Below are 19,462 nucleotides of genomic sequence, written 5' to 3'. Positions count from 1 at the left end.
TGGATCTTCTTGCTGCTGATGTAAAAATGCTTTATCTTCATCGTTTTTCATAACTTCTGATGCATTTTTGGTTGATATATCAAAAAGTTCTACAAGGTCAGCATGGAAAAGTCCTTCTTTCGTTTGACAACTGTCCAATTTTGATCGTCGGTGTTATTTCAGCAACAGATATTCGTCATAAAGTTTTTTTAACTTTCTTTCTGCATTGTCAATTCTTTGAGTTGGAATTCTTCCTCTCTCCCATATAACAAGAACTGCTTCAATTGTTGCCCGAATACTTTTTTTCACTTCTTGTTTCTCTTCTATACAATGGAAGAGCAAACTCCGAAAAACATCCCCTCTTGAAGAAAGTCTGGCAGTCGACAGAGTTTGTGTAGGTTTACCAACAAGCCACACCACAGCAGAAGAACTAGTGGTTGCCATATTAATTTCTATTCAAAATATATTTTTATATATATATATATATATATATATATATATATATATTATATATTTATATATATATATATTATATATTTATATATATATATATATATATATATATATATATATATATATATATATATATATATATATATATATATATATATATATATATACACGCCATAATAAGACCACGCAAATACTATTTTACTTAACTTGACCACGACTGTTAATATGTTTTGAAAATTTGTATGCGTTTTACAAATGCATCAAAAAAATTATATTAACTATAAAGAAACTTTAAAAAAAACTTATCGTTAAAGAGCAAATAAATCTTCGCAAAAAAATATCGAAAAACAAAATAAAAACAACTTTAACTTAAACTAAAATAAAATTAAAACTTAACTAAAGTAAATAATAAACTATAACGATAAGATTATCTAAATTACGTTTGGAATAAATAACTTTGAATCATTTTTCATTATGAAGGTTTTTATAATATGATATTATGCGAAATCCTTTTTAAATAACAACAACTAACTTTTAACATCATGCAACTGATGATTGTTTAATAAACGTGCACATTTAAAAGTTTAAAAAAAGATTCATCGCACAAAAGAAAAAATAATTAAGTAGTTTATTTAAAAAATGGATATAATTTTTTTAATTTAAAAACATTTATAATAAAAAATGAATATTTATATAAATTTAAAAAAATATATTTATACAAATATTATATATATATATTCCATATCTCTGGATGGTAACCCTCCAATATTTTTAAAATCAATTGGAACTACCATTGCCATTCCTCTTTCAATTTTGTTCGAAATGTCAATGACCACTAATACTATACCTAAAATTTGGAAATCAGCAATTATTTGTCCAATATTTAAGAAAGGCAACCTTTCTCTACCAACCAACTACAGACCTATTTCAATGACCTGTATTGTTTGCAAAGTTATGGAATCAATCATTGCTAAAACCATAAAAAACTATCTGTTAGAAAGTCACTCTTTTTCTCAACATCAATTCGGTTTTATAAATCGCAGACCCACGAAATGTTAAAAAATGCTGGCAATTCTAAACAAATGGAGATTGTGACATTAGGCTGTTTACAGATGGTATTAAGTTGTATCAATCGAAGAATGATTGCAACAACATTGATCTTGTAAACACTTTAAAAAAAATCTTGGCATGGTCCAATGATTGGCAACTAAAAATAGCAACCAACGAATGTTTTCACTTATGGTACGGAAGATATAACATACTTATTCATCCTTATACATCAAACTCTGTTATCAATATTGAAACTGTTTATTCAATTCAGGATATTAGAATCACCATGTCCTTTGATACGAAGTTCTCTAATCACTGCTCTTGTATTTCAAGCATAGCATACTCTCGCATTTACTTACTTTTAAAATCCTTCATCTCTAATAATTTTCAACTTTTGTTAAAAGCTTACAAAGTTTATGTGCGGTCTGTATTAGAATCTTACATATTCTATATTCAAACATACCATTCTATATATTTTTTATTATATATGTTCTTTGTATTATTCTATATTAAAATATTCCATAAAGTATCCTTATTAAAATATAGCATATATTTTAAATATATTTAAGACTAATAAAAGATAAAATCTGTATGATTACAAGTTACACATTAGTTCTCCTTTACATAACTAGTCCTAATTCAGGGTTCCCACTCCTCCTTACAAGTCCTTAAATAACCTTTATAAAAGTTAAAATTTTCTCTCCTTAAATGCTCCTTATTTTTTATTCTTTTAATCATCTAGGAAATTTTATTAAAGTGAATGAATTTTACATATTAATAAGTAGAAATTATATAGTTCTTTGATAGTTTGCAAACCTAAATTTCTATATATATATTTAATATATGTAAAGTAATATATTAATTTATAATAATTTTCTGTGTATTTTTAAAATTTATTGAAAAAAATAAAATTCTGTTTTTAATGTAATCGTTTTCTACTGAATTCTCCTTACTTTTTCTTTCAAAAAATTGTTGTTCGTGACCAAATCTTCTTAAATAATAGGAAAATATCTCCTTAAATCTCCCTAAAATCCTTACCTTTAATAGTGGGAACCATGCAATTAATAACTTGTATCTAACTAATCACTTGTATCAGTTATCAGTATCATTGTCATCAGACCATTTTTGGGAACAGTGCAAGAAGTGTAAACAGGGAAAGATGGATCATACTATACCTTTTTGTTGAACTTATCTTTTTTCAATAGAACCACAGGATTTTTCTGGCAGGTTACTAAAATACTTGTTCCAAATATAGCTAGAAAGTTTTAACTTGTTGTGTAATTAAATACCTTTTTTTTTCCTTCTTCATAGAATTTTTTTACCTCTTCTTTGTGGCTTAAAAAACTTAACAAAGTTAGAAAATTGTTCATGGTACAATGATTCAATAACTTGAAAAGGAGCTTTTTCATTTACAAATAAAATAGGATCTTCAACCTGATCCAAGTTAGGATACTGTCCAGTTGAAATCCAACTGAAAAATCCAACTGAAAGCTTTGAACTCTTGGAATTGGAAGAGCCATATTGAGGTACAAAATTAAGCCCTCATGCATTAGAAAATTCAACAAATACAGCACTACATTTATCTCCATATCCATTATTTTTCATTTTCTTGAAAATACTTTTAACATTTAAAGGTACGAAGTAATTACTTTTTCCATCAGTTAAAATTTCAAGAATTTCCTCTAGGATGTAGATATTTTTGGCTAAACTATTTTTTTCTTTCTCTAGATAAACAATTCTCTCATGATATACATACACAGGGTTGATAGGTTTAAATCAAATGATTTTAACCAATGGTTTAAACCATGGTTTCAACCAATAAAAAAATTATCAGTTTAAACAAAACTAATTTTTTTTGAACAACTTTAAATTTTCAGCAGGAAAGTAAACATATTTGGGTTTCTGAAGAAGATATAATAATAACTTATGAGTGTGCTGGTTGTATGCTAAATCTTTTAGCAAATGATCTTAACATTGAAAATGTGAGCAAACGTGTTACAAGATAATAAAATATACAAAATAATCATCAAGCTGGAGCATATTATAGAGAAAGTGGAGAACCAAAATTTCCATTTCCTATTGAAACACACTGGAATTCTGTAGGTGAATCAATTGAAAAATATATCAATAACTGGTGCATCATTTTCACAATGTTTGAAAAAAAATAGAGACTTGGATCCCACAATCAGTAGAAAAAGAAGTGGCATACAGATAAAGAGCAATGCACAATATTTGTTGAAAGTATCAAAACCAATTGGAGTTGCTCTAGATAAGTTGCAAAGAGATTAAACAAAAATAAGTGACACTGTTGAAATTTTTAATAAGCTGATAAACATGTTATCATTTTTATCAACTGAAAATTTTTTTTTGGAAACTAAATATCTTCAGGTTGTCAGTGATACTCATTTTCTTGCAAACACGCTAGATCCAGATATTTTGTATGAAATCTTTCTGAAGATGAAAATGAAGCTGCCATGATCTTTTCAGATAAAGAATTTAAAAATTTGTTATCAATAATATTCAAGTTGAAAACCAAATCCATTTGATAAAAGCTATTTGAGTAGAGAATCTGTTTTTAAAAATGTATCACCAATAGAATCTGGTGGAAATCTCTAAAATCTTTCGACTGCAGCATTATCATGGATATTGAAGGTATGTTAAACACACCAACTTCTAGTGCTGGAATTAAAATAATTTTTTAGACTTTAGGGCATATTCATTCCAAGTTAAGAAACAAGGTAGGAGTAGAAAAAGCGGCAAAGCTTTTTTTATATATAGAACATTAAATGATGTATTAGTTAATGAATTACAGCAGTAATGTTAATAGAAAATATAATTAACTCAAGTAAAATGACTAATGCTTTTTTTTAATTGAAAAGTTTGGTTAATCGTCGTTTTTAAAAAAAAAAAAAAAAGGAGTTAAAACCAAAAAAGCCATTTTTGTTGTTGTTGTTTTTTTTTTATTAAAAAAGTCTTTTTTTTTTTGCAACCCTGTACATACATTAGAATATGTACAAAAAAAAAGCTTCATTAAGATCATTATCAAAGAAATTTCTAATGATATAAATTAATGATATATAATTTCTAATAGGTACAAATTCCTGAGATTAAAAATAGAACTTAAGTGCTAGGTTTATTTGTAAAACTCTATTTAAATAAGAAAACAAAGACATCCTTGTTATAAATAAGAAAACAAAAACAACCTTGATACAAATGTCAAGCAATGGATTAACCTGTTTGACAGCTATATCAGGTAGAACACAACTAGTAGAAATAAGAGATGGCATTGATGAAAAGTTCTCAGCAAACAATTCAGCTTTGTCTTTAGGTGAGGTGACAAAGTCTGAGCCATACAAGAGAGGTGAAATAGTAGATTTGCCCTTATTATTGATACTGTGAAAGATTCTCCTGAAGTCACAAGAGCCTAATTTTTGTAATGAAATACCAGATTTCATGATCTGAGAATAGCGGGCTTTGGCGTTAGACAAAACCTTTTACAATGCTTTCTAGCAATAGTAAACAGACGTTTGTTTTCTGGAGAATTGTTATGCTGATAGATATGGAAGTAACGGTTTTATTGAAAATTGCAGCAGCATAATGTGAGGAAAACTATGTAGAAGAGTGAGGCTTGACTTGGAATCGTTGAGAATAAGATAATAGTTTTAAAGTGATCAAACTGTGATCAGAAGCATCTAAGGTTAAATGTGAAGAAACTGAGCACTAGGATTGGAAACAAGACATAGGTCAAGTCGAGAAGGTAAATGATGCAGGTTTTCTAAAAAGCCAGTTAGAAAATTGGCTATTTAAGTTAGAGATTGAGAAAGGCAAAAGTTGAGGGGGTAAGCGCCACCAAAGTTACTGACTCTAGAGCCAATCCATTCAGTGTGATGAGCATTAAAGTCACCAACAACAATGATATTGGCTGATGGATAAAGAGAAAGGGCTCGGTCAATGTAATCAGAAATAACATCAAAAAGAGTGCAGTCTGGAGATAAGGGAGAATGATGTAGAAGAAAGAGAAAGGCGATAGATGCTGTCTCATCTTGTTATCAACACTAAGAAAACAAGATGAGACAGCTGTACTCAAATTAGTCTCACAAAGAGCAAGTAGGTCTGGTGAACTTTGCAAGAGGTAAGACTCAACAGAACAAAAGTTACTTTGAAGACAACGAATAAATTACTTTAAAGACCATGAATAAGTTACTTTAAAGACCACGAACAAAAGTTACTTTGAAGACCACGAATGTTAGTGAATGATAGGTTTAGAGAACTTGGTGATGATGATGGTTTTTTGTGTTTTATAGTTTTTGGTGCTTTAGTCATTTTTAATTTTCCAAAGAACTTGACTCAAAGCATAAATAGTACTCAGTACACTATTTGAATCGATGTATACAAAAACGCTCTAAGTCGTAAAAACTATTTTTTCGGGGAACAAGAAAAAACTTATTAAATCCAAAATTATTACTTTAATGAATTCAAAAAAAAAATCTGGGTGCTTTTTGACATCTTTAAATATTAGATTTGTTAAAATATATATCAAAATTTGTGATATATATATATGTGTTATACATAGTTAAAGTTGTCTGACTTAAAAATAGTTTTTATGACTTAAAACGTTTTTGTATACATCGATTCATTTAATAGTCCAAGCAACTGCCTCATTATTAATAATAAACCCTAAGCCGTAACAAAGGGCTCCAAATGCGGCCTTGACAATGCACACCATAAGTATGAATAGGGACACCTTCCATGGGCTACATGGCACTGTTAGTACTCTGATATTTTTTAGGTGTTGATGGAATCAACCTCTCTGAGAGCTACCTCAGAACCATAAAACTGAGTTTTAGAGCTGTTCCCTCATTAGGAGATAATAGAATGAGTTGCCTTCTCATAAAAACAAAGACACTTGCAAAACCCATGCATTTAGTCAAGAAGATCCAACATTCAACATCCTAAACTGGAAACAATGTATTAAAAATACATCTGCACCAGCCTAATTGATAATGAAGGGGTGCAAGGCTGGCCAACAGATAGGATCTGTTTACCCCTTAAGTCTTTTCCTAGGATACCATCTACAAGACAGTAACCGAATGCATTTAACATCTGCCCAAGATGAGTATTTTTATAGAGACACCATTTCTTGCCTTTACTCAACCTAGCGCCTTAATTTAGGGGGTGTTTTAAGTTGAAGTTGGCTTCTCCTCGCCTTTGCCTAAAAAAGCGTATCCTACAAGGCAGCAGGACTTGAAGCAGGTTGTACTGGGTTACATGTTAGCAGTAGCAGGATAACCTGAACTGACCTGACAAGTTTTTTAAAGTGTCAACAATGTAGTCTCAGTTTCATCTGTCTTATCAGGAGTGGCATTGATTTTAGTGACCTTAGTTGTGATACCTTCTTTTTTTGGATCAATGCACTGGATTAAAGAGAAAATATTTTGGTAGAACCTTAATTACTACCATACTTGCTAATCCAAAACACGCAATGTCTTTCAGATCTTTTATAGTCACGCCAATTGAGTGTATGTAGACAAGACTTACTTAATTAGTGCCTCTGCTTTTGTTCTGGCACAAGTGACTAGCAATTTTTGAGCCAGGATCCAGTTTTGTGCAGCTTACTGACACAATCCATCGAATTTAAAGACTGGTGATGACTTGCAGTATGAAATGCTAATGTACCTTCTGCAGCAAGACCTTTATCTTGAAAAAGGTTGTCTTGTTTAGTTTGTAAAAATGAGTTCTTGTAGGTGCAACTGATTTTAAACATTTTTTGTGTTTTGTTGTGTTTAAGTGATATTTCAAATCCCCAGAGCACCTAAAATAAAACAATATTTTAATAATAAAAAACATGATTTGAATGTAAAACATCTAGTCTACAGAAGAAATATAAATGACTTTTGACCTTTTAATCTTTGATGAGTGAAGATTAAGATAAAAAAATTTAGAATTGAATTAAAATTATTTCTTACCTTGTGAGAAACAGAAATATATGTTCCAGCAATTTTGCATTTGGCTTCACAATCATTTCTTCTTTTCTTAAAACTAGAAAACCTTTTTTGAAGGACATCATTAAAAGTGCAGCTATACTTTTTCTTTTTTACGTTTTGGTTTAGATTTGACATTCTATTTAATTTATTATTTATTAATTAACTGATGTTTTACATTTGCGATCTTTGTGTTTACGAGTTTGAATGCGCGTGCATTTTTAAATATTGTGCAGTAGAGAGAAAAAAGTATGTGTTGTTTAAAAATTTTCAATAAATTAATCAAACAACACGTACTTTTAGTGAAATTTTAGTGACTAAAATTTTTTTCCTTTTAATAATTTAGTTTATTAAAACATTTTGCATTTAATAACTATTTAAATTTTTTTTTAAATTCTATATATACTTGAAATTTATTTAAAAAAGTTTTTTGATAGAAACTTTCAAAAAGAAGAGATTATGTTTTTTTCTAAAATCCTCCTGAGATTTTTTTTTGGCCTCAAATCCTGAGATCTCCGGGTAAATCCAAAGATACGGGAACCCTATATATATATACATATGTGTATATATGTGAATAAATAAATTTTTTTTAATTATAATCATGTATAATATTGTAAACTTAAGAGAGTTCTCAATAGATAAACTAGAGCTATATAGTATATATGTTAGTCTTACCTGAAGTACTAGGAATTAGCTAAATGCTAATGTGTACAATATAATATAATATTGCTATTATGGGTTTCATGTGTTACCACAATCTTGATGCATGTAGTAATATTAAACAAGTGAACAAAGAGCTTATATCTCGCTTTAGCAGCAACTATAGGAAAGGCACCAGTAATTTTCAACTTTTTTTACAAAAATCAATTGCTTCAAGCAGAATATCTTAATTAGGCTATAAAACCATTAGACCATATGCAAAATGTTGTAAGTACTAAAAGTTGTAAGTCCTCCGGATTCTTATTTTGAAGTTAAAAATTTTTATTATTTGTAGAAAAAAAAAGTAGAGCAACTATAAAGATTACAAGTCATTTAAAAAATTCCACTTTAATTTAAGATTAAAAAATTTTGAATTTCTAACATGGAACAAAATTTAATTTACCACTTATAAATTCACATATTTATTAACTTAATAATGCAATAGATATTACTAATATACTTAATAACATCCCTTATGCCCCCCCCCCTCCCTCCTTCCATATTTAACTGAAAATAATAAAACACAATATAATTAAAAAACTCTAAATATTAGTAATATACATTAATCAGGTTTTGAAACAACGCCCTAGTCACACACACACAAGTTAAAAAACTTAACTTATTAATCTTTTTTTTTACAATTAAATTAAATTTATTGTTTTAACTAAGTGTGAATAAATTTCTACTTTGTATAAATTGCAAAATTTCTTATTTTATTTTCAGGTATTTCTTATTTGGAATCATATGGTTGGTTTGTTCTGTTTGGGATAATTATATTTTATTTTTTATATGAAAAATATGCTTCAAGGTTTTCTCAATGGAAGCAAAGACAACAGAATCTCAAAGAAGATGAGGAGAGGAAAAAAAGTAAACCTTTTTTTTTACTTTTCAAAAAAGTATTTAATTATATTTTTAGTTATATATAGTAGCCTTTCATAGTTTTATCAGTACTACACTACTGATGCAACTATTAAAAGCCTCAAGTGTCTAATATTTATATATATATTGTTTTTTTAATATTTATTTAATAAATTTTAAAATTTAATAAAACTTTTAAGAAATAAATATATATGTATATATATAGTTAGTGAGACAGGATGCCATCATGTTAATTTTTTAAAATTTGAAAACCATCCCATTACCTTTTTTAATGTGTAATATGGGCTGGGATGCATTCTGTAATATAATAAATTAAAGGAAATCTTATTTACTTTTTTTCCTATAAATAAACTTTAAATATTAAGTTAACGGCAATGAGTGAGTGAATGAGTGAGTGAATGAATGAATGAGTAAATGAATGAGCGAGTTCAAATAAACTAATGTTTTAGCTGTTATTAACTTGTTACTTGAAAATTTGTGGTAGAATGTTCAAAAACAAAATCCATAATTATCAAACATTGTGTCTTTTCTTTTGTATTTTAAAACAAAAGTTACTAATAACAACAAAAAAGGACCATTGTTGGCTTTTTTTTCATTAAAGTATAGTTAAATTTTTTTTTGTGAAATGAATTATATATAGTACATGTTAATCTAACTCAGTTTCAATAACAGTCTTGGTTGTTCTGTTTGTAAGTCAGCGAATAACACAGATGCCAAAAAAACTCAAGGATTAAATATGGCTAGCAAATGGATGCTTGGCAACGTCAAAGAGTATGATGAAACAAAAGAAAAGAAAAAAAAACAATCATTGAGGAAAAAGCTTTCAAGTCATAACCTATCAATAGCAAACATAAAAGCTTGTAAAATTATTTTCCAGTCCAAAAAACACTATAGAGATGTTGCAGATCAATCAGCACAAAACTATCTTCCGCATATTTTGTACTGCTTATCACACTGCAAAAAGGAATCGTCCATTTTCTGATTTAAAAAGACTAAAGTTATTACAGGTGAAAAATGGTTTAGACATGGCCCATATTTAACATAATCTTGGTTTTGACAATAATTTATTATTATGTAATTGGGTCTTTTGCTTGTGATGGTGCTTCGAATATGCCTGGCAAAAAAGCAGGCGTGACCCGGTTACTTTTGAATCAGTTTCCTAATTTAGTTTTATGGCATTGTTGCAACCACTGTTTAGAGTTGACAGTAAATAATGTAGTGGGACATATTTTACCAATTTGTCAGATTAAAAAGATTTTTGATAAGTTATATTTCATTTTGATAAGTTATATTTCAAATTCCCAATTTTTTCCGTATAATTTACCTAAACAATTTCCCATTTTTTTAAAATATGACCTGGATGATCTATGTACTTAACATGCTAAATGTTTTGATAGAACTAGAACATCTTTCTAAAAAGTTACAAGTTAAACAAACTTCTTTACCTGATGCACATTGCCTATCAGGCTTTTCCTCTTAAAATACCATATATTTCAATCAATAAGAAATAGTTCAGGTGAGTAGCTTGCAGTATAAAAGTTTGAATTAAAAGACATCAAATTGCAGATCAGAAATTTTCTAAAATTATTCAGTGAGAATATTTTAGTAAACTAGGTGAAAATCTTGGTTCAAGAATGTTAACAACTAATAAATTGTTAGGAGACAAAACAAAGAAAAATCTGATCATTTAATAAAAAATGCTTTGGAGCTAAGACATCAGACAATATTTGTGAAAAGGCAACAGTCAAAGGATTTCATGAGTACTTTTCCACTGGTGGCTGTAATAAAGAAAAATTGTCATTAAGTGGTTCAATAAAGGACATTGCAATGCTAGTTTTAAGAAGCCCCAGCATTAAAGTCCATCAATGAAAGTAAAACATTTTGGAAAATATTTTGATCTAATTTTTTTAAATAATTTTCAAATTGGTACACATAATAAAACTTATTTAAAAAAAATAGTTTATGTTATTGTTTAATAACAATAACAATTGACAAATGACTTATAAGATTCAGGGATTATCTTTTTCCAGATATTTCCAGAATTCCGGATATTTTTTTCAACTTTTAGCTTTTCCGGATATCCAAAACATTATCCATACATGCAAGTTTAGGTGTATATTTTTGTAATATATTTGTTTTTTAAGCTTTTTCACTCATTACTCATATCAAAATTATTAAAAGATTTGAAAAAAAAAAAAAAGAAACAACTTTGCTAAAAGCGAAATTAAAAGTAAAAAAAGTAAAAACATATTCCGGGTTTTTAAAATATGACTTAAATAATGTATATAAGATTGCAAATTATATGAATCAAGAAAACGAGGTAAAGAAGCAAATTCTAAAGACCTGATGTCCGAGGAAAAAAAACAGAAAAATAAAATTTTTTGAGGAACTTAGGAACAGTATAAGGATGAAACTTAATTGAATAACAAGTAACACGAGAATGGATTTTAGGAGATGGCACAAAAGACGCTTGCTCTTTAGAGCAGTGCCCATTATACTATTTATAGAAAAGAGAAAGAGAAGCAACATTAGGACGATGTGATAATGGTTGCAGGTTGGCTGCAAGAGCAGGTCTAACTATGTATACAGATATAACTATAAATGTGTTTACATATAAATGCGTGTTTAGATAAGCACTGAAATAGCCTGCTGCCAGGGGGTTTAGTACAAATATCAATTTATAGTTGATTATATATAGCTGGCTGTTACAATGTAACAGCCTGATATATATCAATGTAATGCATGAAGGGTGTGCTGTTAGACATCTTGTCTGTCCACACAAAAAATATTTTCAAACAAAAGTAAGACAACTTGACCATTGTTGTTTGTATGTTCCGACAATTTAAGTGCTTTAAAAATGCGCTTTAAAAAAAGTTCTGAAAGAACTAAGCTGAACTAAACTAAAGAGCAAACTTAAAAAAAAATTACAGTACTAAAACTTTTTAAACAAATTTTATTGAAAGAAAAAATAAATTAAAAAATCAACATAAAAAACTAAAAAAAAATAATTTAAAAGCTTTAAAAAAATATTTAGAAGCTTTAAAAAAATATTTAGAAAGGGTCAAAGTTTTAAAGATCTTAGTTCTAAACGTAATTATAATTGCTAAGGTTTAATTATTTTTTCCTTTTGTTTACTATGAAGAAACGTTTATTAAGAAGAGTAAACAAAAAAAAGTAAAAAAAAATTTTATTAATAAAAATTACATTTATTTATTTTCAAAGAATAAAATGATTTGAAATCTATTTGAAAATAAAAAAGAAATGACAATGCTATTCATTTTTATTTTGCGTTTATTTTTTTGCATTTTGCAAAATATAAACATTTACTTAAAAGCTATTTTAAAATATTGAAGTTATTTATCATAAAAATTTTTTACTTTTCAATTTAAAATCAAGTTAATTTATACATAATATTATAATTTGAATAAATATTTTGATAAAACAATAAACATTGATCAAAAGTAGCTTGTTACTTTATTTAAAAGAGTTTGGCTTAATATAAAACCAGAAAAAATCTTCAAGTTTAATTTTAGTTTTATTTTTTTTTAGAATTTTATTTTGTTAGTTTTTTTATTATAAATATGTATACACAACTATAATTGTGCGTTGATGATATGATGTCACACTAAAACAGCCTGCTGCCTGCGGCTTTAACAAAGATTAATTTAAACAATTACCAATTGCGATATCTGGAAAAATATCTGGTCTTCAAAATATTAGTTTATGCTAAACGGTGTACTTTGTTTTCATGCATCAAATTAACTTAAGTATGTTAAGAAAAAAGTTAAAAAATACAAAACAAAACAATAAACTTACAAATACAAAAGTTATAACACTATAGTCACTAACTACGTTATAAAAGTAATAACTTATAATACTAAGATATTTATTATAGAGTTTCAAGAGTTAGTACATTATTTTACAAAAACAGTTTAAAAATGTAAATTTTTTTTGCAACCCTATTTTTTTCATAAACTTCAACTTTGGAAGTTTTTTTCCTATATAGTTTGTTTTTCTGTTTTTGTTGATGATTTTTTTTAGATGAAATAAACTCGCTTTTTTTTACATTATCATTTTTAATTTTATCAACATTATTAATCTGGACATGATTTACCGAATGTATGAAATGCTTTTATGTTGAAAAAAATTATATTAGGAATGTACTAATAATAAAGTTTAATATACTCTCTTAAACAAAGATAATTTTTTTAGATCCTGATATAACATATGAAATGCAAGTTTTAGTGGAACAAGCACGCACAAGATTACAAGAAAAAGTTAGAGCAGATAGTATCAAAAAGAAAGCTGAACAAGAACAGGTATGTTTTGTGCAGAATATTCATTTAAAAAGAATGCTATTAATAATGATCCAGAACCAATTGTTTTAGAAAGAAGAAGAGAAACGAAAGAAAAGAATAGAAGAATGGGAAGCCCATCAAGAAGGGAAAGGATATTATTCAAAATATAAAGCAAAGGTTATATTGATTTTTATTAGCATTTTTTTTTTTTAAGTTAGGTGAACTTGTTTTTAAAAAAATATCGAAATAGCATACTAATATATATATATAGCATTCTATATAAGATTACATAACATAGGGTGAAACACTAAAATATAAGATTACATAGCATAGGGTGAAACACTAAAATATAAGATTACATAGCATAGGGTGAAACACTAAAATATAAGATTACATAGCATAGGGTGAAACACTAAAATATAAGATTACATAGCATAGGGTGAAACACTAAAGTAAATGTTTTATGCTGCTTATTAAAACTTGTGATTTTTAGATAAATATATAAATAGATAATTATTTTTGTTCATCCTTATTTTAAAATTATAAAATGTTTTTCCTCATCGCCCATTTTTATTTGAACCAATGATCTATTGTCATTTATTTACTTGAAACAATGATCTATTTTTATTTATTTATTATTCTGAATAAAACTTTTTTTATTAAACTTTTATTTTGAGGAAAACAACACGAAAAGTTCTGCATACATCCATGAGTTTTACATAAAATTTTGTTACAATATTAATTTAAAAAAAAAAAGATTAGTTAATGTAAATTCTAAATTATAAGTTTCTTTGTTTTATAAGGTTTTAATCTTGTATATTTAAACAAGTATTGAGTGAATATTATTTTTGATTGTCAGGCAATCAAGACATACGGTCAATCAAGACTGAAAAATGTCATAGTATTATAAATAAGCTTGTTGTTATTGTTTTATTTTCAGTGTAAAATATGCTAAAAAAAAGTCTTCAAACAGTAAAACCATGACGTATGTCAATATTGTTGAATAGGCTAAAATAAGTCTTTAAACAGTAAAAACATGGCGTGTACTAATTTTGTGGAATAGACTATAATAGAATATAAAGCATTGATAAGTATAAAATATATGCAATTTTAAAAATGAATGATTTATGATGTTGATAATGTCACTAGATTCCTTTCATCTTTTAAGTCCACATTAATCTTTTTTGAAGAAATTTATCTTTGTACCCTTTATATGCAGACACTCTGGATGAATGACGAGTAAATTTATATAGATTTTTATATTTTGGTTATGATGGGCTTTTCTAATTTTATTACGAAACCATTGTTATGTATGTTTATTATGCGCTTTTGAATTTAAGTATTATTTTTTAATACTATTTTTGTTGCTATTGGATAATATTTTTGTTGTTACAGGATGAAAATGTTGAAAAGCATGAAAACATTAAACCTAAAAATAAAGAAAAATTAAGGAAACCAGGTTAATATTATAAAAAAAATAATTTAAATCAAATTTTGCAAATTTTAATATCTAAATAAAATTTAATTTTAGATCGCAACTTTTTGACTTTAGATTACAATCCTTTAACAGGATCAAGTGGAGGCTCGTGTAGTTATAGACCAGGAAGGAGAAGTATGTTGATGTTTTAATATTAAAATTTAGGACAAATTTAATTCATTTAAGTTTGTTTTAATTTTTTTAATTAATTTTACTAATATTTAGTTATAATCATGATTATAAATATATAAATATATTTTTTTTTTCAGTGGGTGGTGGATGAGGGTAATCAATCACTTAGTTCAAGTTTCTAAGTGCTATTGGACGGTCTGCTTATCAATCAACATGGTAACTGCAGTAAAAAGTTGTCAAATATCTTAATTGATCAGTTTATTACCAGTTTACCACGTATGATACCCAATGACAAAAAGTGTTCTTGAAACATCGTCTTGGAGTTGATATTGTTGTTTTGATATGAAGAAAATTTATTTCCGTATTTTATTCTGTAATATACAATCTAACTCTTATGTAATTGTAAATGTTGTGAATTTCTTATTTTTATCATAAATAAAACTTGTAGAAATATAATTTTTTTTTTTTCGTTTTTATTAAAACCTTTTTGATAAAATTATTTGTAAAGCAAAATTGGAAATTGACAACATGGAAAATATAAAATTTGCTGAGAGTTTAGCTTTTTAGGTGTTTTGAAATACTGTTTAGGTTTAAAAAAGTGCACACGGTCAAATTAAATTTCCTTAGCAAAGCACTTGTATAGTCTTCACCAAATTTGAAAAACATATCCCATCAAATAATAGTGTTTTTTTCTTTTTTTTAACTAAACAATTTTATTTAAACACAAAAAAATTTTTTAATCTTTTTTAGCTACAAACCGACAAAATAAACAAAATAATGGTAAAAACTAGAAACCTTTCAAAAATATTTTTAAATTATAAATTAATTGTAAATTCATAAAATCAACTATAATAAATACTGTTAATTTTTTGGTTAATTATTACATTAATTAGTTCTTTATTATATAACAATATTTAGTTACAATATATAATATCATGTTGTATAATATAAATATATTTTATAACATTGTATTATATAATAATGGTAATATATAATTTTCATAATATATATATTTTTATTTGTGTGCTATAATATATTATATACTATATAACTAAAATATTATAATAATATATTATATAAGTATGCTTTTTAATTTAGTTCAATAAAAAGCATATAAGTGACATTAAATGCCTAATTTTGTAGTAACAAATTTTGATGTCATAAATACTGCTGTATATGCTACCGAGAAGCAGACAAAACACTTTCAGTAACAGCCTAGATACTTATGAAAGCATTGGTTTTACCGAATTATAATAATGATAATCCATCTAAGTCTGAGGGTAGACCAAGAGTTTTAGAGAAACGATCCAATAAAATGCCCGTAATTGTATGTAATTAGTGCTTTATTCAATTCATTGATTCATTACGAGGTCGTACTTGTACAAAGGTTTTTGGTTCCACACGCTTTTGTCAATTGATTGAAAACTCCCTGAACCGAGAAGCAGGAGAAAAATTATTAGCAATTCAAATTAGAGCAAAGCTTGAAGATTCAGAAATTGTATCCCTTAAATTAGGAGGAATATCTTTAGCTGTTTCAACAAAGCCTACTTCAGAATGAAGTCACAAAGATTTGATGCCGATTAAGATTGATAGAAAGTTGTCTGGTTCTGATATCGTCGCAATATCAAAAGCATTTAGGATTAAGTTTGGACGAAAGTCATTAACATCTTGGTTTAAAGAATTCATGATATAAAACAATCGGCCTTTAATGGAATACTTCTTAATGAGCCTGCTGTTCTTGTAAAAGATGCAAAGTAATTCACCTGAAAAGCGATTAAAAAGAAAACAAGAAGTTTTTAATCTTAGGGTGAAAAGATTTGTTGATAGAGGTGGAGATTTCTTTAAGTTTGAAATAGGTACTGCTTATAGGGCAAGTTACTTCAGTGGTGATATCACCAAGAAATCAAATTATTCGGAGGACATTTGTGTAGATTGGTTTTTTTTTACAGGAAATAAACGAATCTTTGGATCCATTAGACAGTAAATTTTCTTGCTTGGAAACGAGGATGCAATTCTGGCTCATCGTATCAAAAACTTTATAATTGCAAGAATCAACCACATTTGCCAGGAGATGGTGAAACTGAAGTTATGGAAGTATACAATATACCCAAACTTCATGTCAATACGGGAACAATTGATCTATTGTAAGAATAACAAGGCAACAAGATGGGGACAAAAAAAATGGGAAATCTTCCTCGAAAAGAATTTCCTTGTCAGACTAAACCTGTCTGAGGTAGGAGTTTGAAACCAGACTAAGAGATTAATGAGATTAACAAATAAGCTTAGAGATGCTATTTCTGGAGACTGGAGATCTAAGGAGGTCACCAAAATCCCTTTAGATCTTCCTGAAGATCTAAGGGGATTTTGTGATGCCTTAGATGCATTCGATACTGCGGCTTACTCATGCTTTAGCAAGATACTTATTAGAGATTTTGAGAAATCGAAAGATAATTTTCTTAATTTTTTAATACTTTAGAGATCAAAACAAAAAGTACAAAACTGCATATTTTGCCATGTAAAAGAGTTTAGTTGTGGAGTATATAAAATATAAACGTTATTTTAAATAATAGTATTTATTAATGAGTTAGTTAATTAGTTGCTAGGCTATACCTTTTATTTACTGGTATAAAATATAAATGTTATTTTAAATAATATTATTTATTGAAAAGTTAGTTTATTAGCTGCTAGTCTATAAATATGTTCTACTATGAAGTTCTTTTTAAACCGGTTGTTTTTTTCTGTTTTTTTTTTTTTTTTTTTGTTAATTCATCCCTCCAAGGCCGAGAAGGCCACTACAGACAAGGAGGTTACTTAATTGTGGTTATAACCCTCTCTCAACTCTATAACTCCGAAACACTAACCTTGACAAACAAGGCCGCTGCGCTGTGAAACAAGTCGATAATGTTAATAAGAAAAAGTATCAAGAATAACTTTGTAAAAAGTAGAATTTTTTTGTAACTATATTACCAAACTCATTCCATTAATCTAATGCTTAGACATTGTATTTTAAAGAGCTATGTATAGTTGGTACAAAAAATCTTTTATTAAATCTATAGTTGTTATGAAATAAAAGCTAAAGCTCTAATAAAGTAAAATACTTGAGTAATAGCTTCATATGAAACTAAAATGGAGTAAGATTTTATTTAACTTAAAAAATCCTTGATAGTGCGCATCAACTTTGTCAACAGTTGTGAGAGAATTATTATTTTTTTAATTTTCACTAACTTTTTCACTAAAGACTTCCTTGTAATTCTTCAAAACGGCAAAAAGATGTATCTATTAGGGTAACCATTAAAAAACTTTTTTTTTAATGTCTGTTCTCACCCTCTAAATTTGTTCTATATAATAAAATAATACTGGAATTAAATAATTTTCAGAAAAAAATTTTTTTTAGGGGTAGCTTAAGACCTTAAATATCAGACGGGTCCCTATAATTATCAAAACAAAATTTCTTCAAAAGTATATTATATTGGATCTCAAAAGAAGCGAAATTATATAAAAGTTTTGAAAATATTCATCACTTTATAAAAGATATTGAGAAAAAAAAATTATAATAAAATTTTTTTGTTTAAATGCATATTTTTAATTTTTAGTTTAAAAATGTCATTTTTGACGCAGTTAAATCTAAAATAATATTTTTTTAAAAAAAAATAATGATCATTTTTTAAAAATTTTAATAATTTCGCTTCATTGAGACCCAACATGATATACTTTTGAAGAACTATTTTTTGATAATTATAGGGACCTGTCTGATGTTTAAGGGTCTACCCCTTAAAATATTTTTTTTTTAAATTGTTTAATTCTAGTGTTATTTTATTATATAGAACACGTTTAGAGGGTGAAAGCAGATATTTTAAAAAAGTTGTTTTAATGGCACTCTAGTAGCTATAGTTCCCTATTACCTACATAGTGTCCTTTAGCTATTGTTGTATAATGTATCTAACTACCATTCTTTAGTATACCTATTGCTCTATCGTGTACCTACCATCATTATGCAATTTACTGTTTCATAAGTGTTGTAAGTTTGTAACTTTGCAGGTTGGATATAGTCAAGTTCTTTATTGTCTCTCCTCTGTTACACTGTAATACAGATATGGGTGAAAAAAATTGTCTTATTAAATGCTATTTTGTGGTATTCTGTGACAAATTAGGGCTTATTTGAGTATCAAATATACTTTTAAACTATAATAAATTTTAAATTATAATATTTTATCTTTATATATATACTAATTTTTTTTTAAATAGGCATATATTATAATATAAATTATTATAAAAGTCGTTTCAGTTTATTTTAAAAAAGTGCATTATTATGTCATTGTTAATAAATACAGCTCAACAACAACAACAATAACAAGATATTTACTTTCCTTAAAATTTACAATCATATTATTACAATAATATATTATTAACAATAATAATAACAGTAAAAACAAAAATAATAAGATTAAGAATATCTATAATATTAAAAATAAAAAAATTAAAATGTAATTATTAAGAATAATTATAAATAATTA

At 27.0% G+C, this 19,462-nt stretch overlaps 1 protein-coding gene across 1 annotated transcript in view; it reads left to right on the top strand.

Annotated features, from left to right (window-relative positions):
* LOC100210861 (selenoprotein S) overlaps window positions 1-15,404 on the top strand; it is a 29,081-nt gene extending 13,677 nt beyond the window's left edge. The window contains exons 2-7 of the mRNA XM_065789057.1: window positions 8,886-9,029; window positions 13,254-13,360; window positions 13,430-13,516; window positions 14,735-14,798; window positions 14,892-14,951; window positions 15,086-15,404. Of these exons, the coding sequence (XP_065645129.1) occupies window positions 8,886-9,029; window positions 13,254-13,360; window positions 13,430-13,516; window positions 14,735-14,798; window positions 14,892-14,951; window positions 15,086-15,099 (476 nt within the window). The 3' untranslated portion in view covers window positions 15,100-15,404. The remainder of the gene's footprint in view (window positions 1-8,885; window positions 9,030-13,253; window positions 13,361-13,429; window positions 13,517-14,734; window positions 14,799-14,891; window positions 14,952-15,085) is intronic.
* The last annotated feature ends 4,058 nt before the right edge of the window (window positions 15,405-19,462 follow it).

Source organism: Hydra vulgaris, chromosome 01, assembly GCF_038396675.1.
Source record: "Hydra vulgaris chromosome 01, alternate assembly HydraT2T_AEP".
Lineage (NCBI taxonomy): Eukaryota > Metazoa > Cnidaria > Hydrozoa > Anthoathecata > Hydridae > Hydra > Hydra vulgaris.
Note: the sequence above shows the minus strand (reverse complement) of the source record. Positions and strands in the feature narration are given on the sequence as shown.